Below are 12719 nucleotides of genomic sequence, written 5' to 3' on the forward strand. Positions count from 1 at the left end.
GTTTTTTCACATCACTATTGTTCTTTTTATTTTAATATTTTGGGAGGGGTCTTTTGGAGGTAGAGAAAGAAGGATGAATACAGTATTACTGAATCTTAACAAACAGTAATGCATACATCCTTTTCAAAGACATCCACTAATATAGAATACCTCTGCTTTTTTAATCTCAGTTCAGGATGCTTTTCTAAGTCTCAAACACTCAAAAAGCCAATCATTACAATTTATCAAATGCTTTTAGAAATCTGGGCCAAGTAGTCTTCTGAATAAAACAAAACAGTAGAAAGTCTCGTCACCTGTGTTGCCAATGCTGTACACATACCTGCTCTCTTCCTGAGGAAAACACTGTTCAACATCCACTGAGAGTGAGGCCAGAGCAGAAACAGTTTCCGTTTCCTCTCTCTCTTGTTTCTGAGTTTCAGCCAAAGCACAGTCCACAGGCACAACATACGGCTCCACTGACTTCCAGTACTTGCCTAAAAAAAAGCAACACATAATAATTTATGGGAATTTTAGCTAGCACGGTGGTATGAGCACAGTAATCACTTGAGCTCAACGTGGAGAGATTATAAGTTAGAATCACTGCACTGTAAGCAGTTGTAATTGTGTTCTCAAACTGCTGCAATGAAGTATATTTCTGGATCTAAGAATGCCAAGTTGGAAAGCTCCCTCATTCCAAGGGCTGTCACGCCCTTCCCCAGAAGGTAATAAACTAAAGGAGTAACACACAATTCAATGAACTCATATTATCAGACAGACTATTGGCGATATCTCTGGTAGTTAAAAGGGCATCAGGACACAATTACTATCCGGAGGCTCTGCTATTGCAGACCAGCGCAGGCATTTGCAACAAACAGGAATAGAAAAATGAAAGCAATTGTACAAAACACGCACACAGCACTGACTTCAGGAGGAAAAAGTCAAAAATGCCAACATGGACTGGAGCTAGGTAGCCAGAACAATCAGATTTGTTAGTCCTGGATGTTCTTTTTCCTTCAACCTCAGGGTACATACTATAACAATAATTTATTTAATATTTTCATATATGTACTGGCTGTTAGAATGCTGTCATATATTATAAGGAAGAAATGTTTCTAATTCATTGTATAAAACACACCAGTGGAATAAACATGTGAGAGTTGTCAGTTTGGTTCCCAGGTTAAAAAAGAAAAAGAGACTTTGAAAGGCTTCCTGAGCAAAACAAAAATAATGTGCAGATTAGTCGGAATGAAAAACAATTGTTGACTGATGCAATATTATTCAAGAACTGGGGTCAAATAGTAGTAACCTGGTGAAAAACTCTGAATTTACATATGTGTTCCTTGTAGTATAGTAATCCCATAGAATGCTTCCTAATTTTCAGCTGCATGACACCTGCAAACTAGAAGCATTAGGAGGGCTGGCTGGAAGGAAATTCTGGACCAGTACTGATTCAGTGTTTAGCAAGAGGCTGCCAACAACGGGGACAGAAATTGTGTAAGGGTATTTGTCTGGGAACTTGTCTGGGATGGTTTCAAGAGCTTTAAATGAATAAGGATCAAATAGGGGATCATTTCCAAGAGAGAGGGGCAGGATTTTGGCAACTATGACATGGGTTGGCTTATTCAGAGGATAACTGAAGGGTTTCAGTGACCAACAGGGCCAATTGTGGCAGTGTCATTTCAGAACTAAGATTCTTGAAAATGCTACTTTTTATGACTTTGTACTCAGTCTTTTCAAAATATGATCCTTTTCCTCAAATGAGACAGCAGCCTCAAATAAAGATGGCAAGTATCTTGATTCAAAAATAAAATCAGAAGATGAAAGCATGAGTGAGTCTGGGAGAACCACCAGCAGCACACAGTTTTTTTTTAATCTAGCCATCAGCAGGTTTGAGTAGTTAGCAAGATCTTTAAAAAAAAAGAGAGAGTTTTTTAGATAAAATCTAAAGTATATTACATATCCTACAAAGTTGAGATTAAGTGTTAGAAGCTTAGCTCTGCTCCAAGTGCACACGAGCCATAGCTAAAAACTGTGTACATAACATTAGACCCAATGAGTAAGGCCTGGCAAATTCTATAAAAACAGGACAAAAAAATTCTGTATTAATAATGTACTTAGAGATCATATTCTCTATTCATTAAAACAAAAATAAAAAAGTTATATAGGCATTCCACAGTGTTCTCACAAAACTTATATGCAAAAGTCAGACTTTGCAATATACACCCAATTCAAACCCCATAATTTATGGGCTAAATGTTCACAGGGTGGGTGGGGTTTGTGTTGAAGAAACAGATGTGCAAGAAAATCAGATCTGTTGGCATGGGAATAATACCCCCTTTGCCTATAAAAGAAACCAACCCTTGTTCACCGCTGGAGTTTGCAAGGGCTCTTATTCATAAAATAAAATATTAGTAACTATCCACCACTGTGCTGTTCTCCTACAGCAACAATAAAACAGCATCAGAGGGGACTGCTACATCATGTGTGTGCATGCACACACACCTGCTTTATAACCCAGACTTTTTTGCACTAAAGGTTAGGGCCAATTCAAGCATATTAGGAGACACTGTTAATTGCCTTCCATTCCCACATGATCAATCAATTTCCCCCTCCTCTCACCAGGCTGAGAATTAAACTGTAAGAACAGGTTCAATGGTAGAGAGGAGTGCAGAATAGGGATAGGAAGCAGGTGGCAGCATCTAAGCAGTAGCTGAGGAGTCCTGGGGAACAGGAAATCTGGTCTTTCAGGAGGGAGTCTTGAAGCAGTCCAGTGAAGGATAGCATCCAGTTAGCAGTAGATATATGAAACAAGCTCATGAAAAAAAAATCTCCCTTATGCTTGCAACAAAATATCTTAAAACCATGAAACTATATCTCATGCAAGGATCCTCTGCACAGCTCTGAAAATGAATAGATTTGGTAAACTTGATCTAAAAAAAATCTGATGACCTAGGATTTGGCAATTTATTAATTGCCATGCACAGTTTCTACAGTTGATTCAGGTCACTGTGCCTTTTTGAGGTATCTCATTTGTACATTTCCATCAGTCCACTTCCTAAGACTGTCAGGATACATTTTACCTAACAAATTAACTGTCGTTGAAGAGGCTTTCAGCCTCACAGTGGCATCCTTGTTTTTTCTGTTCTTCCCCTATGGTATATTGTAGTTTTTGGAGGCCTTTGTTTTTTGTAATAAATTGTTCTGTAGGGCAGCAGTCAGCAACCTTTTTATGCTGTGGGCAAAAGTAAACCAGTTTGGGTCAGAGCTGGCTGGGTAGGTGGGTGCTAGGACCCAACCGCCACTGCTAATTTCTCCCAAACCAGCATGGAAAGAGTGCCAGCAGCTGGCACTTTTCCCTGCAGCAACACAGAAAAGTGGCACCTGCTGAAGTCCTCCACCATCAAATGCCAACAAAGCCGCACATTCACGCGCTGGAACAAATGGCTCCATGGGCCACATCTGGCCCATAGGCTGTAGGTTGCCAACCCCTGTTACAGAGTATTAGAGGTGCTTTGTGGCTTGTGGTGTACAAGAAGGGCTAGAGTGGATGTTCTGGTGGACCTTCCCAACCATTATATGCTTGCCTCCTATTGTAGGGATTGAATTTGATGACCCATGGGATCTCTTCCATCTACTGAAAATAGAGTTGTTTGAAACAAGTATCTAAGACAAACAGCTGAAACCAGACAAAACTGACATTTCCACTTTCCAATGCAGGCGTATGAAATGCCACTAATCCAGTTATAGTTCCTAATAAGAACATTTTGGATTTTATGAAGTAAAATAAAGTATGTTGTTCATCTCATACATATGAAACTTGTGGCATTCACTACCCCTAAAAACAAACAATGAAACCAAATAAGTAATCTTGGTATGTGCTTCTGTTTATTGCATGAAAAATCTCCCACAAGGAGCTGGGAGCACTCTTCATTCACAAAGGCAATCATAACATATTGTTTTTATCATTCATTTGGTATAGACATTTACAATTGATCTTCACTGAACTATTTGGGTATATTGTTGTGCCCTAGAATTATATTTTTCACATGTAAGTGTTTAGTTAGAGGGTGTTATTGCAGCTGGACAGCATAATTTATTTAGAAATTATCTGTTATATGAGCATGAGAAATACCACTTCCAAATGTATCCTATTATCATATGTACATTATGCCACTGTTACAAAGACATTTATGCAAATTCCATCTGCTTAGAAACAATCTTGGTTTTCTCTTCGTTAGAGCTAAATTTTCCACCTTCAGTTCTAAATGGGCCATAAGTACCTAAGGGACCACCTTCTCCATTATGCTTTACTTTGATCCCTAAATTCAACTGAAAGCAATATCCTGCAAGTACCGTCATTATGTCAAGTTTATTTGGTGAAAACACGCGGGAGGTGGTACTTAGTAGTCACTCCTCAAACTTGGCACTCTGTCTGCCTTGTGGCTTTCCTGACATCTTCCAGAAACACTGTAAGACATTCTTATTGGGGCAGGCATATAGATAGCAAGACTTGGGGTACTATTTAAGGAGTTTTGTTATTTATCATATTTTAATATTTTCTCTGCTTTTATAAGTTGCCTTATCTCTTACTATAAGCTGCCTCAGGGCCATTGTTGGGAAGGTCAGCATGCATATAAATTAATAAGTAAATCAATAAATGTATTTGAAGCAGAGATAGAATAAAACATTCTTGGACTAAAATACGAGATTAAAAGATTCAAATATTTGATATCAGAGTTGTTTTGCAGGAATGTAGAAGTGATGTGCATGCAGCCAGTCCTTTGCCAAAGCGGGATTGCTCAGTGTTCCCTGAGGTGCAATTCTGAAGCCTATCGCACCTTAATCCCTAAATATTCTCTTTACATTTGCCTTCTTCCAGCCATTCCTCCTGAACTAATTCCCCATGCAGCATCTGTACTAATTCTGACCCATCACTACTGCTTACTCCTTTCAAATATTTGTAGATTATTACGTCCCCTTTCCAACTTTGTAATTCTTTGTAATTCTCTTTTTGAACTTTCCTCCAGGGTGGATAATTATTTTTGTGGCTCTTCCCTGAACTGCCTCAAGTTTGTCAAGATCCTTAAGGCTAAATTGTGGATAGAACTAAATGCAAGGCATATAGAAAGAGAATTCTGCCTTTCTATTCTCTATGTGAAGTTCACGGAATATACAGCATGTTGATATTTTGTCACTATATTTATAAACTCACATCTCATTTAGTATTATATCGCCTGTGGGTCCATCTTCTTTCCCCAATTTTTTTCCCTCTATTGAAGTTTTCTTTTGTTCCAGATTATTTTTTTCTCAAATACATGCATTATTTCAAATTGAATTCTACTTGTTATTTTCTCTCTATGTTTGTAATCATCACTTAGCTCTACAGTTCCCTATACTCTCCCCCTCATTAGTATTTACAATTCTCACCAATTTTATATGGTATGCAGGTTTGCTTAACTAGCTGTTCACTCCTTCCTACCCATAATTAATAGCAGATATTAAAGAAGACCAAACATAACTTCAGCTCCTCCAATAGAATCCACCCTCACAGAGTGACACATTGGTCTTTATCAAATATGAATTGCAATATCCTGTGAGGGATGATGCATGAATTATGCACCTACACATGAATTTTCCAGTACTTCTTCATAAATGAAGATACACATTGAGAACTTCCCAACTATAATGCATTGTGTGTGTGTATATGTGTATATCTATATATCCACTATATACACATACATACACACACAGTTTATGCACATTTATACACACATTTTAATTCATTATTTTTGGATTCATCTAAGAACAAGCAGGACATCTGGTATTCAAACCAAATCTAAACTGTATCACAGAACAATGAGAGAGATGGCAAATGATTGGTAGGAGGCAACAAATAGGAACAAGCAAGCAAGGGTCTCTGGAGTTGGGCTGAGACTGCTGGAGGCTGATAAAGTACAAGCATGAAGCTGAAAAATTGTTATATCTGGCAGAAGAAAACCAAAGGGCAAGTACATGGAAAAGGTTCAGAACTGGTGTCATCATCCATGAGCAACATAAAAAATAGCGCTAGGAGAAAGGCACAATATATTTATCATTACTAGCATGTGTTGCACCAGTCATTTTTGAATGCTCAGATTTGGTTTTAAGCTTTCAATGTAAATAACTTGGAAAAAGCTAACTTGTTCATGCATCCACAAATAAACATCCAGAAATAAACTTCTCTCTCCAATCTCTAATATAGGCTATTTTCTTGAATCCAATATGAGGGCTTGCCCCCCACCAAATCAGCATGAAGTGGGGGAAAAGTTTGTCTTGGATTCACATACCAACCAGGGGAGGTAGCAGCTCAGCTCCAGCTTTGGCTCCAGAATCTCAAGAGGAAAAGCAGGCGGGGGCGGTGGGGGGGAGGGGAGAGTATACAGGCTGCAAGGGGAGCCGAGGGTGTAAGTGGCAGAGAGTGGGGAGCAGGCACAGACATAGATGGACAGGCAGCAGTGGGGAACATGGCAGGAGGAGCATGTCCAGGGGCAGCCAGCGGGGGGCAGGCACAGAGGGTATAGGCATAGGCTGACAAGGGGCAGGGGAGCAAGGGGTAAGGGTCTAGGACCTCATCCCACACTGCTGTTTTCCCTACCACAGCAGTGGGGGAAACAAATTCTACTAATTAGATTATATACATGAAAAATTATAATTTCCCATGTATAGAATCTATTTTGTCTGGGGAGGGGGTCATCTTAAATTCAAAGTTGTCTTCAATTCAGGTAAACGTGGTACCTAATTTTACATAGATACATATACTTTATCAGAGAATAAACTGTATATACTTTTCAGAGAATTGTGGAAAGATTTTAGCAACAGTTTTAACAACTCAAGTTTGTAAGAGTTAAGTAATTAATTAAACAAGAAATGTACCAAAGAAAAAAGTGTGCAAGCCTATTATTATAAAGAGGCATGTAGGTTTCTACATGGCACTCTTGCTTATTTTTTACTATGCAACAAAATCTTAACAGGTTGTTCCTGAGATTAATTAATAGTAAGAGGAAAAATATTGAAACATACTTTGAATTTGACTGGCCTTTTGTAAAGAAGCTATTGCATTCAGATTGGGTGTTTGGTGCAGAATATCTTCCGGCAGAGGCTCCAGCTGCAAGAATAGAACAGAATACTTTGAATTTGCAATAAACCACATGGAAGTTAAACAAACTGAAACAACCTAATCCTCAGGAAAAAGCTCAGCTTTTCCTGAACTAGTTAACATTTTGCTGGTATCAGTTCTAAAAGTATAGCCATGATTTTGTTTTCAGCCATGTAATTGAATTCCAAGGGGCTTTTCTATTGGCTGCAAGACTAATCTATGGAGTCTCTGAAGCAGGTGCATGTCTGCATATTATTCATTAAAAAAATGTTAGTTATTTGTGTAATTTTTGTAGATTCCTCACAAACCAAATTCCATTGTGCCTCTATATGCAGCTGGGCACTCCAAACAAAACCTTGCTGAAGCCACACTGAAACTATAGTGTACACTCCATTATCTTTATTTTTCTAGTGTAATTACATCCAACCATCTTACACAATTTAACATTTCCAGTGGAAAACCATAAAGCACAGCTGCTTTTAGTAGTCTTGTGATAATTTCATGTAAAAAGTAGACAAAATGCTTGAGCAGATCAACAGTGAAAGTTTTATAAGTAAATTTTGTTTTGGATCCAGTGTATATTTAATTGCATTTACTTTTGTGCTCTTAAGACTGTTTGTGTGCTTGAGCATGTACATGTACAGAAAAAGGAAATGAAGAGAATAATGTCAATTTTTTCCTTGGAAAACTTCATCCTCAACCTAGTTAGCTATTCCTAGAAAATGGATGATCCAGTATTCTGGGCATGAACTACAGTGGGCAAAATTTAAAAGAAAGAATTAGGAGCTTTAATGCCAAACATCTAGGCTAGGGACAGACATTACACATAAACCAGTTTAAGTGATCAGAAACTGGTTTAAACCTGTAACAGAACAAACATTCAGTGCCCATAAACCAGTTTAAAAATGGCCAAAACCAGTTTCAGATAAACCTGGTTGAATGTAGTATCAGACTTAACTGATTTGGCTCAAACTGGCTTAGGCATTGTCTGTCCCAGACTCCTTGCTGGTTTAAGATAAACCAGACACCCCCAGCATCCCGACATGCTCTCTGGGCTGGGTAGGCATCTCTGCTCCACAGCAGAGATGACCCCTCCCTTCTGCCCTCTAGCCGGAGCAGGGACCGACCCTAGTGGAGACACTGGCTGGCATGGCCCTGTTACAGCAAAGTGGGCAGAGAGGGTGTTAAGTCTTCCCTCCTTCCCCTTTTCCCTCACTGCAGCTGGTGCCAGTCTGTCTGCTAGGGAGCAGAGGGGAGGGGGCTGCAATGATGACTACTGGAGCTGGCAGACCCCAGCGGCAGGGAAGGGATGGAGGGAGGAAATAACTCTTCTCCCTGCCCCCTTCACCTTAATGGGGCCATGCTGGTTCGGCTGTCCCACAGGGTGGGGAGGGGGGCTCTGTGAGGTGCTGGATGGGGACTCTTCCTCCTACTCTCCTTCCTCCCCTGCTGCCCTGGAGCTGGGAGTGGGGGCTCCATGCAATGCTGCCCGGCTCCAGAGCAGGAGCAGGGGGCAGGTGGAAATTCTGTTCCATGCTGTGGGGAACTCTTCCCCCTCCTCCTCCTTCCCCCAGAGGGGCAGCAGGAGCATGGAGCCCAGCTAGGCAGGGCGTGCGGGGTAGGGATGGGGGTTTAGGGACCCACACACACTCCCCACATGGCATGCAGCCCCCCCCCACTGCCTGACAGCAGCAGCAGGTGGAGATGTTAGGGTGCTCGTGCCCGGCACAGGCACAGCTCTGGCCAGTGCTGCATGGGGGGAGGGAGCAGAGCTTGCCTTATTACTGTGGCTCTGCTCCCCACACCTGTAGCTCCAGCCATAGCAGCAGGGGAAGCCACATACTGGAGCCTGCTGTCTCTCCTGCTCCCAGCTGTGCAGTCCCCATGCTCTGCCAGGAGTAGAGGGAGCCCTGCCCCTACTTCCAGGTGGAGTTCAATGTGGGGCTTCCCCACTGCGAGTATGGAGCTGCAGGCTCACAGTGTGGAGTGCAGGGAATAGAAGTAGCCAGGCAGGCTGATCAGGGCTGCACTCCTCACCCCCAGTGCAGTGCTGGCTGCTTCTATCCCCGGGGCTCTGCTGGTGGGGGAGAGGAAGGAGCGGGAAGAGTTTCCCTCTGGGGCTGGGCAGCCCTGTGTGCCAGGATTGCTCCAGGCTGTCAGGGAGCTGCTGGGGCAGGCCTGCCAGGGCCTGGCCATGCCCCCCTCCTCAGATCAGCTTCCCTGCAGAAGGGATGGCTGCTCTAGCACCCCTGGGCTTCAGGGCTGAGCCACTGCAGGCATGTGCCGAACGTCTATCCACTTGCAAACCAGTTCTCTCTGCAGGTTAGACTTACCCGCAAAGACTGAATCAATTCAAGCTGGGGCTTTTGAATGTCTAGCCCTAGAAACCTTGTGGCCTAAGTGAATTCATAGCCCCAGCTTAAGTGCCAAGACTACCTATAAAACACAGGGAAAGCACAGGGAGAGTCAGGCACCTAAGAAAAGACAAACAGGATTCGTAAAATCCTTCACAGAAGTGACTAAATCAACAAGACATTCCCAAAAAGAGATTTAATACACCCCCAGCAGAGCTAAGAGCCCTAAATCCAGACCGCAGGGAGCTGCATCCCTCCCCCTGGAAATCATAGCCATAACATAACCTAATCCTTTCTCACAAAACAGGGATGGATGAGTACCTAGCCCCTCCTTCCCCACCCCGTGCTCCCAGCACATTGCTTGCAAAACTTACCTGGGTTGTGGCAAAGCAGAGTTTGATTGTCTCCTGTTGAGGGGAGCTTGAACTGTGTTAGATCCAAGGGGTACAATCTAATCAAGTTGTGGACATTTCCTGCATGGGGAAGGTTCTTTGGCCCTTAGTTTTTCTGTGCCTAGTTACTTCATCTCTAATCTTGGAACTAATCACATTTCATTATATCGTAGAGATGTTGTGAGGATAACTACGCTAAATACTGTTAGATGCTCAGATACTGCAGGAATGGGGGAAATATTAGCACCTTAGATTCATAGGATATAAATACATCCTACCTTAAATGCTGGGATCCATATCATGATAATACATCATGATACTAAGCTGTTTATCTTGATATACTGAACAGTATATAATGACTAGAACTAACCAAAAAATGGCAAGTAATTTTCTATCCATAATTCATTTGTTGGGGGTTTTTTTCAATTAATTAATCTGTTTTTACCTTCAAAAGTATTAAGGTGATTAAATGTTACTGGCACAAATCCTCAGGGCAAATAAATTCCAAAGTTTTATGTGTATTTATGGGGAAAGATCAATTGAAATTTGTGCCTATCCATTTCATGCCATAGTACTGACATAGCTTCATAGTTTGTAGGGTCAGAAGGGACCTGTGCAGATCATCAAGTCCGACCCCCTGCCATGGCAGGAAAGAGTACTGGGGTCAAACTACACCGACTAGGTGATTATCTAGCCTCCTTTTGAAGTCAGCTCAATCAGATCATAAGATTTATATGACTAATTACAAATAAGCAAATGGTTCTTTGAATATTTATAAGCAAATATGAATAAAACATATGTACTGAAAAAAAAATAGAGGGAATATCAAACTAATGACAGATATTTGCAGACATCAAAGCAGCTAAATTGGCCAAATTACCATGACTGATTACATTAGCTATAGTCACTGCATCCACAAGGAGATTGGATCATTATATAGTGGTGCTGCTCTGAGTAAATTCTGCCTCAAATCCCAGAATTTCTGGCATTCTGCTGGATGCTTCAGCAGTGAAATAGGGGACTTATGATAAAATTCCATCATCAGGCTTTTGGATTTATTGGTACTCTAGCTGGGATTCATAGAGCTGCTCATGCTTCTTGTTTTTACCTTCTTGAAGACATGCATTTGGGTCATGTGAGAAAGAGTCTCTTTGCCTCTAGGAGAACAAGCACCTGTTTTTATATTAAAATAATGTAAGCTCTTCAAATCTGTAGGACTTCCAAAAATGGTGGTTTGATATTAATCTCTACCAGCTAAGGAAGAAAGTCTCTAATGTTAGATTGTTATGACCTTGTATGCCACTTCAAGACATAGTAATCCACTATTAAGATTGGAGCTGGCAGAATGATAAAAGACAATCAGATCCATTTACAACTTTGTTTTACTGGACTGCATGTGCCATCTCATTTTGTTATCTGTAAGCCCTTGAATAGAGACATTGTCTAGTCTAGTCTAAACCATCCCTGTCTAAACCATCTCAGGCAAGTGATCCATATAACTTGCTTTTGAAAATTTCCAGGGATGGAGATGCCATAACTTCTACAAATTATGCCAGACAGGTTAGTACTGATGCAGAGATCCCACCACTCTGGGATTCTCCTGTTCAATGGAAATCCCCACTGCCTTGTTTCTAATAAGCTAGACTGGGGGGAAGAGTCTTCATATTACCGAGGAGATCAATCACCTGTCTTAATTAAGCAGTACCCAAGGGGAGAATTCACAATTAACCCATAGGCTAAAAACTGTTAATCTTAAATTTCCTATGAATAACAAAAACATTTGCAGAAATTAGAACAGGTTCTGCAAGTCATTTAAGCACAAAAGGGCCAAACTAATAACAAGTATTATTCAAAATCAATAATTTGATTAGCCTTGTAACAGACCTGTAGCTGACCTGACCATAATATTCAGTATTTTTAAATGTCTTTTTTCTTCAAAATCTCCCAGTAAACTATTCCAACCCACTTTCAACTGCTTAGATGTTCTCTGTCTCCATATTGTTTGCAGTAGCAAGGCAGAATGTTGTATTCTGTTCCACATCAATGTAACTTCATCAGCCTCCAAAAGTAAGTTCATTACAATGTACACCCTGTTCAACCCAGATGCATTGTTGTTACAAAAACACTGTAAAAATAAAGCCAGTGGATTAGTGAAGCTATTTCTACGTGTGTTTGGAATGGGGGCCTTCTGTATCAGGGACAATAATTTCCATTGGCAGTAATCCACTTTCTGGATACAGCTACAGAGACATAGGGGTATCCCTGGAAAATATCAGGAGTTAGATCCAACAATGAACAAAAGAAATTACTCTGCGTCTGACAGACATAGCGCCATCACCTTCACACCTACACTTCTTGGCATTCAAATCATGTACTCTATTAGATCGAGAGCTGAACAGGATAGAATTTGCAAAAAGTATTGGAAATACTTTTCAGAAAAGATTCTTTCATAGATGAATGATTCAAGAAAGAAACAACAAAGCTGCAAGATTTCTTGGATCAGAAACAGAAAAATAGGTTTTCAAATCATTTGCACTCCTACATTGATACTAGTAAAAGAAGGAAGTCGAATTTGTGTCCACAAATCATTTTCAATGAAAAAAAAATGGTTACAAGATAGTCGGGCTGCCACAGATCCATCCTGCTCCTATCACTAAATTTAAAAAAAAATATCAGCCATGTTACTGGGTTTATGGTTGTAACCATGTTGGTCTAAGGATTCATAGATTGCATAGAATTCAAGGACACAGACAAGAAAGGTTCTTTGGGTAGATGTGATATCTTTTATTAGACCAATTGAGTAGTTGGAAAAAGTTCTTTGCAAGCTTTCAGGCACAGTCACCCTTCTTCAGGCATAGG

General features: G+C 40.8%; 1 protein-coding gene across 1 annotated transcript in view; it reads right to left on the reverse strand.

Annotated features, from left to right (window-relative positions):
* Nucleotides 1-12719, reverse strand: part of LOC149864807 (histone deacetylase 9-like) — a 181533-nt gene that overhangs the window by 24241 nt on the left and 144573 nt on the right. The window contains exons 9-10 of the mRNA XM_090046830.1: nt 7039-7123; nt 320-473 (exon numbers count right to left, since the gene is read on the reverse strand). Coding sequence (XP_089902956.1) covers nt 320-473; nt 7039-7123 — 239 coding nt within the window. The remainder of the gene's footprint in view (nt 1-319; nt 474-7038; nt 7124-12719) is intronic.

This window comes from Crocodylus siamensis, chromosome 5 (genome assembly GCF_052110815.1).
Source record: "Crocodylus siamensis isolate JL-2025a chromosome 5, ASM5211081v1, whole genome shotgun sequence".
NCBI classification, from domain to species: Eukaryota; Metazoa; Chordata; order Crocodylia; family Crocodylidae; genus Crocodylus; species Crocodylus siamensis.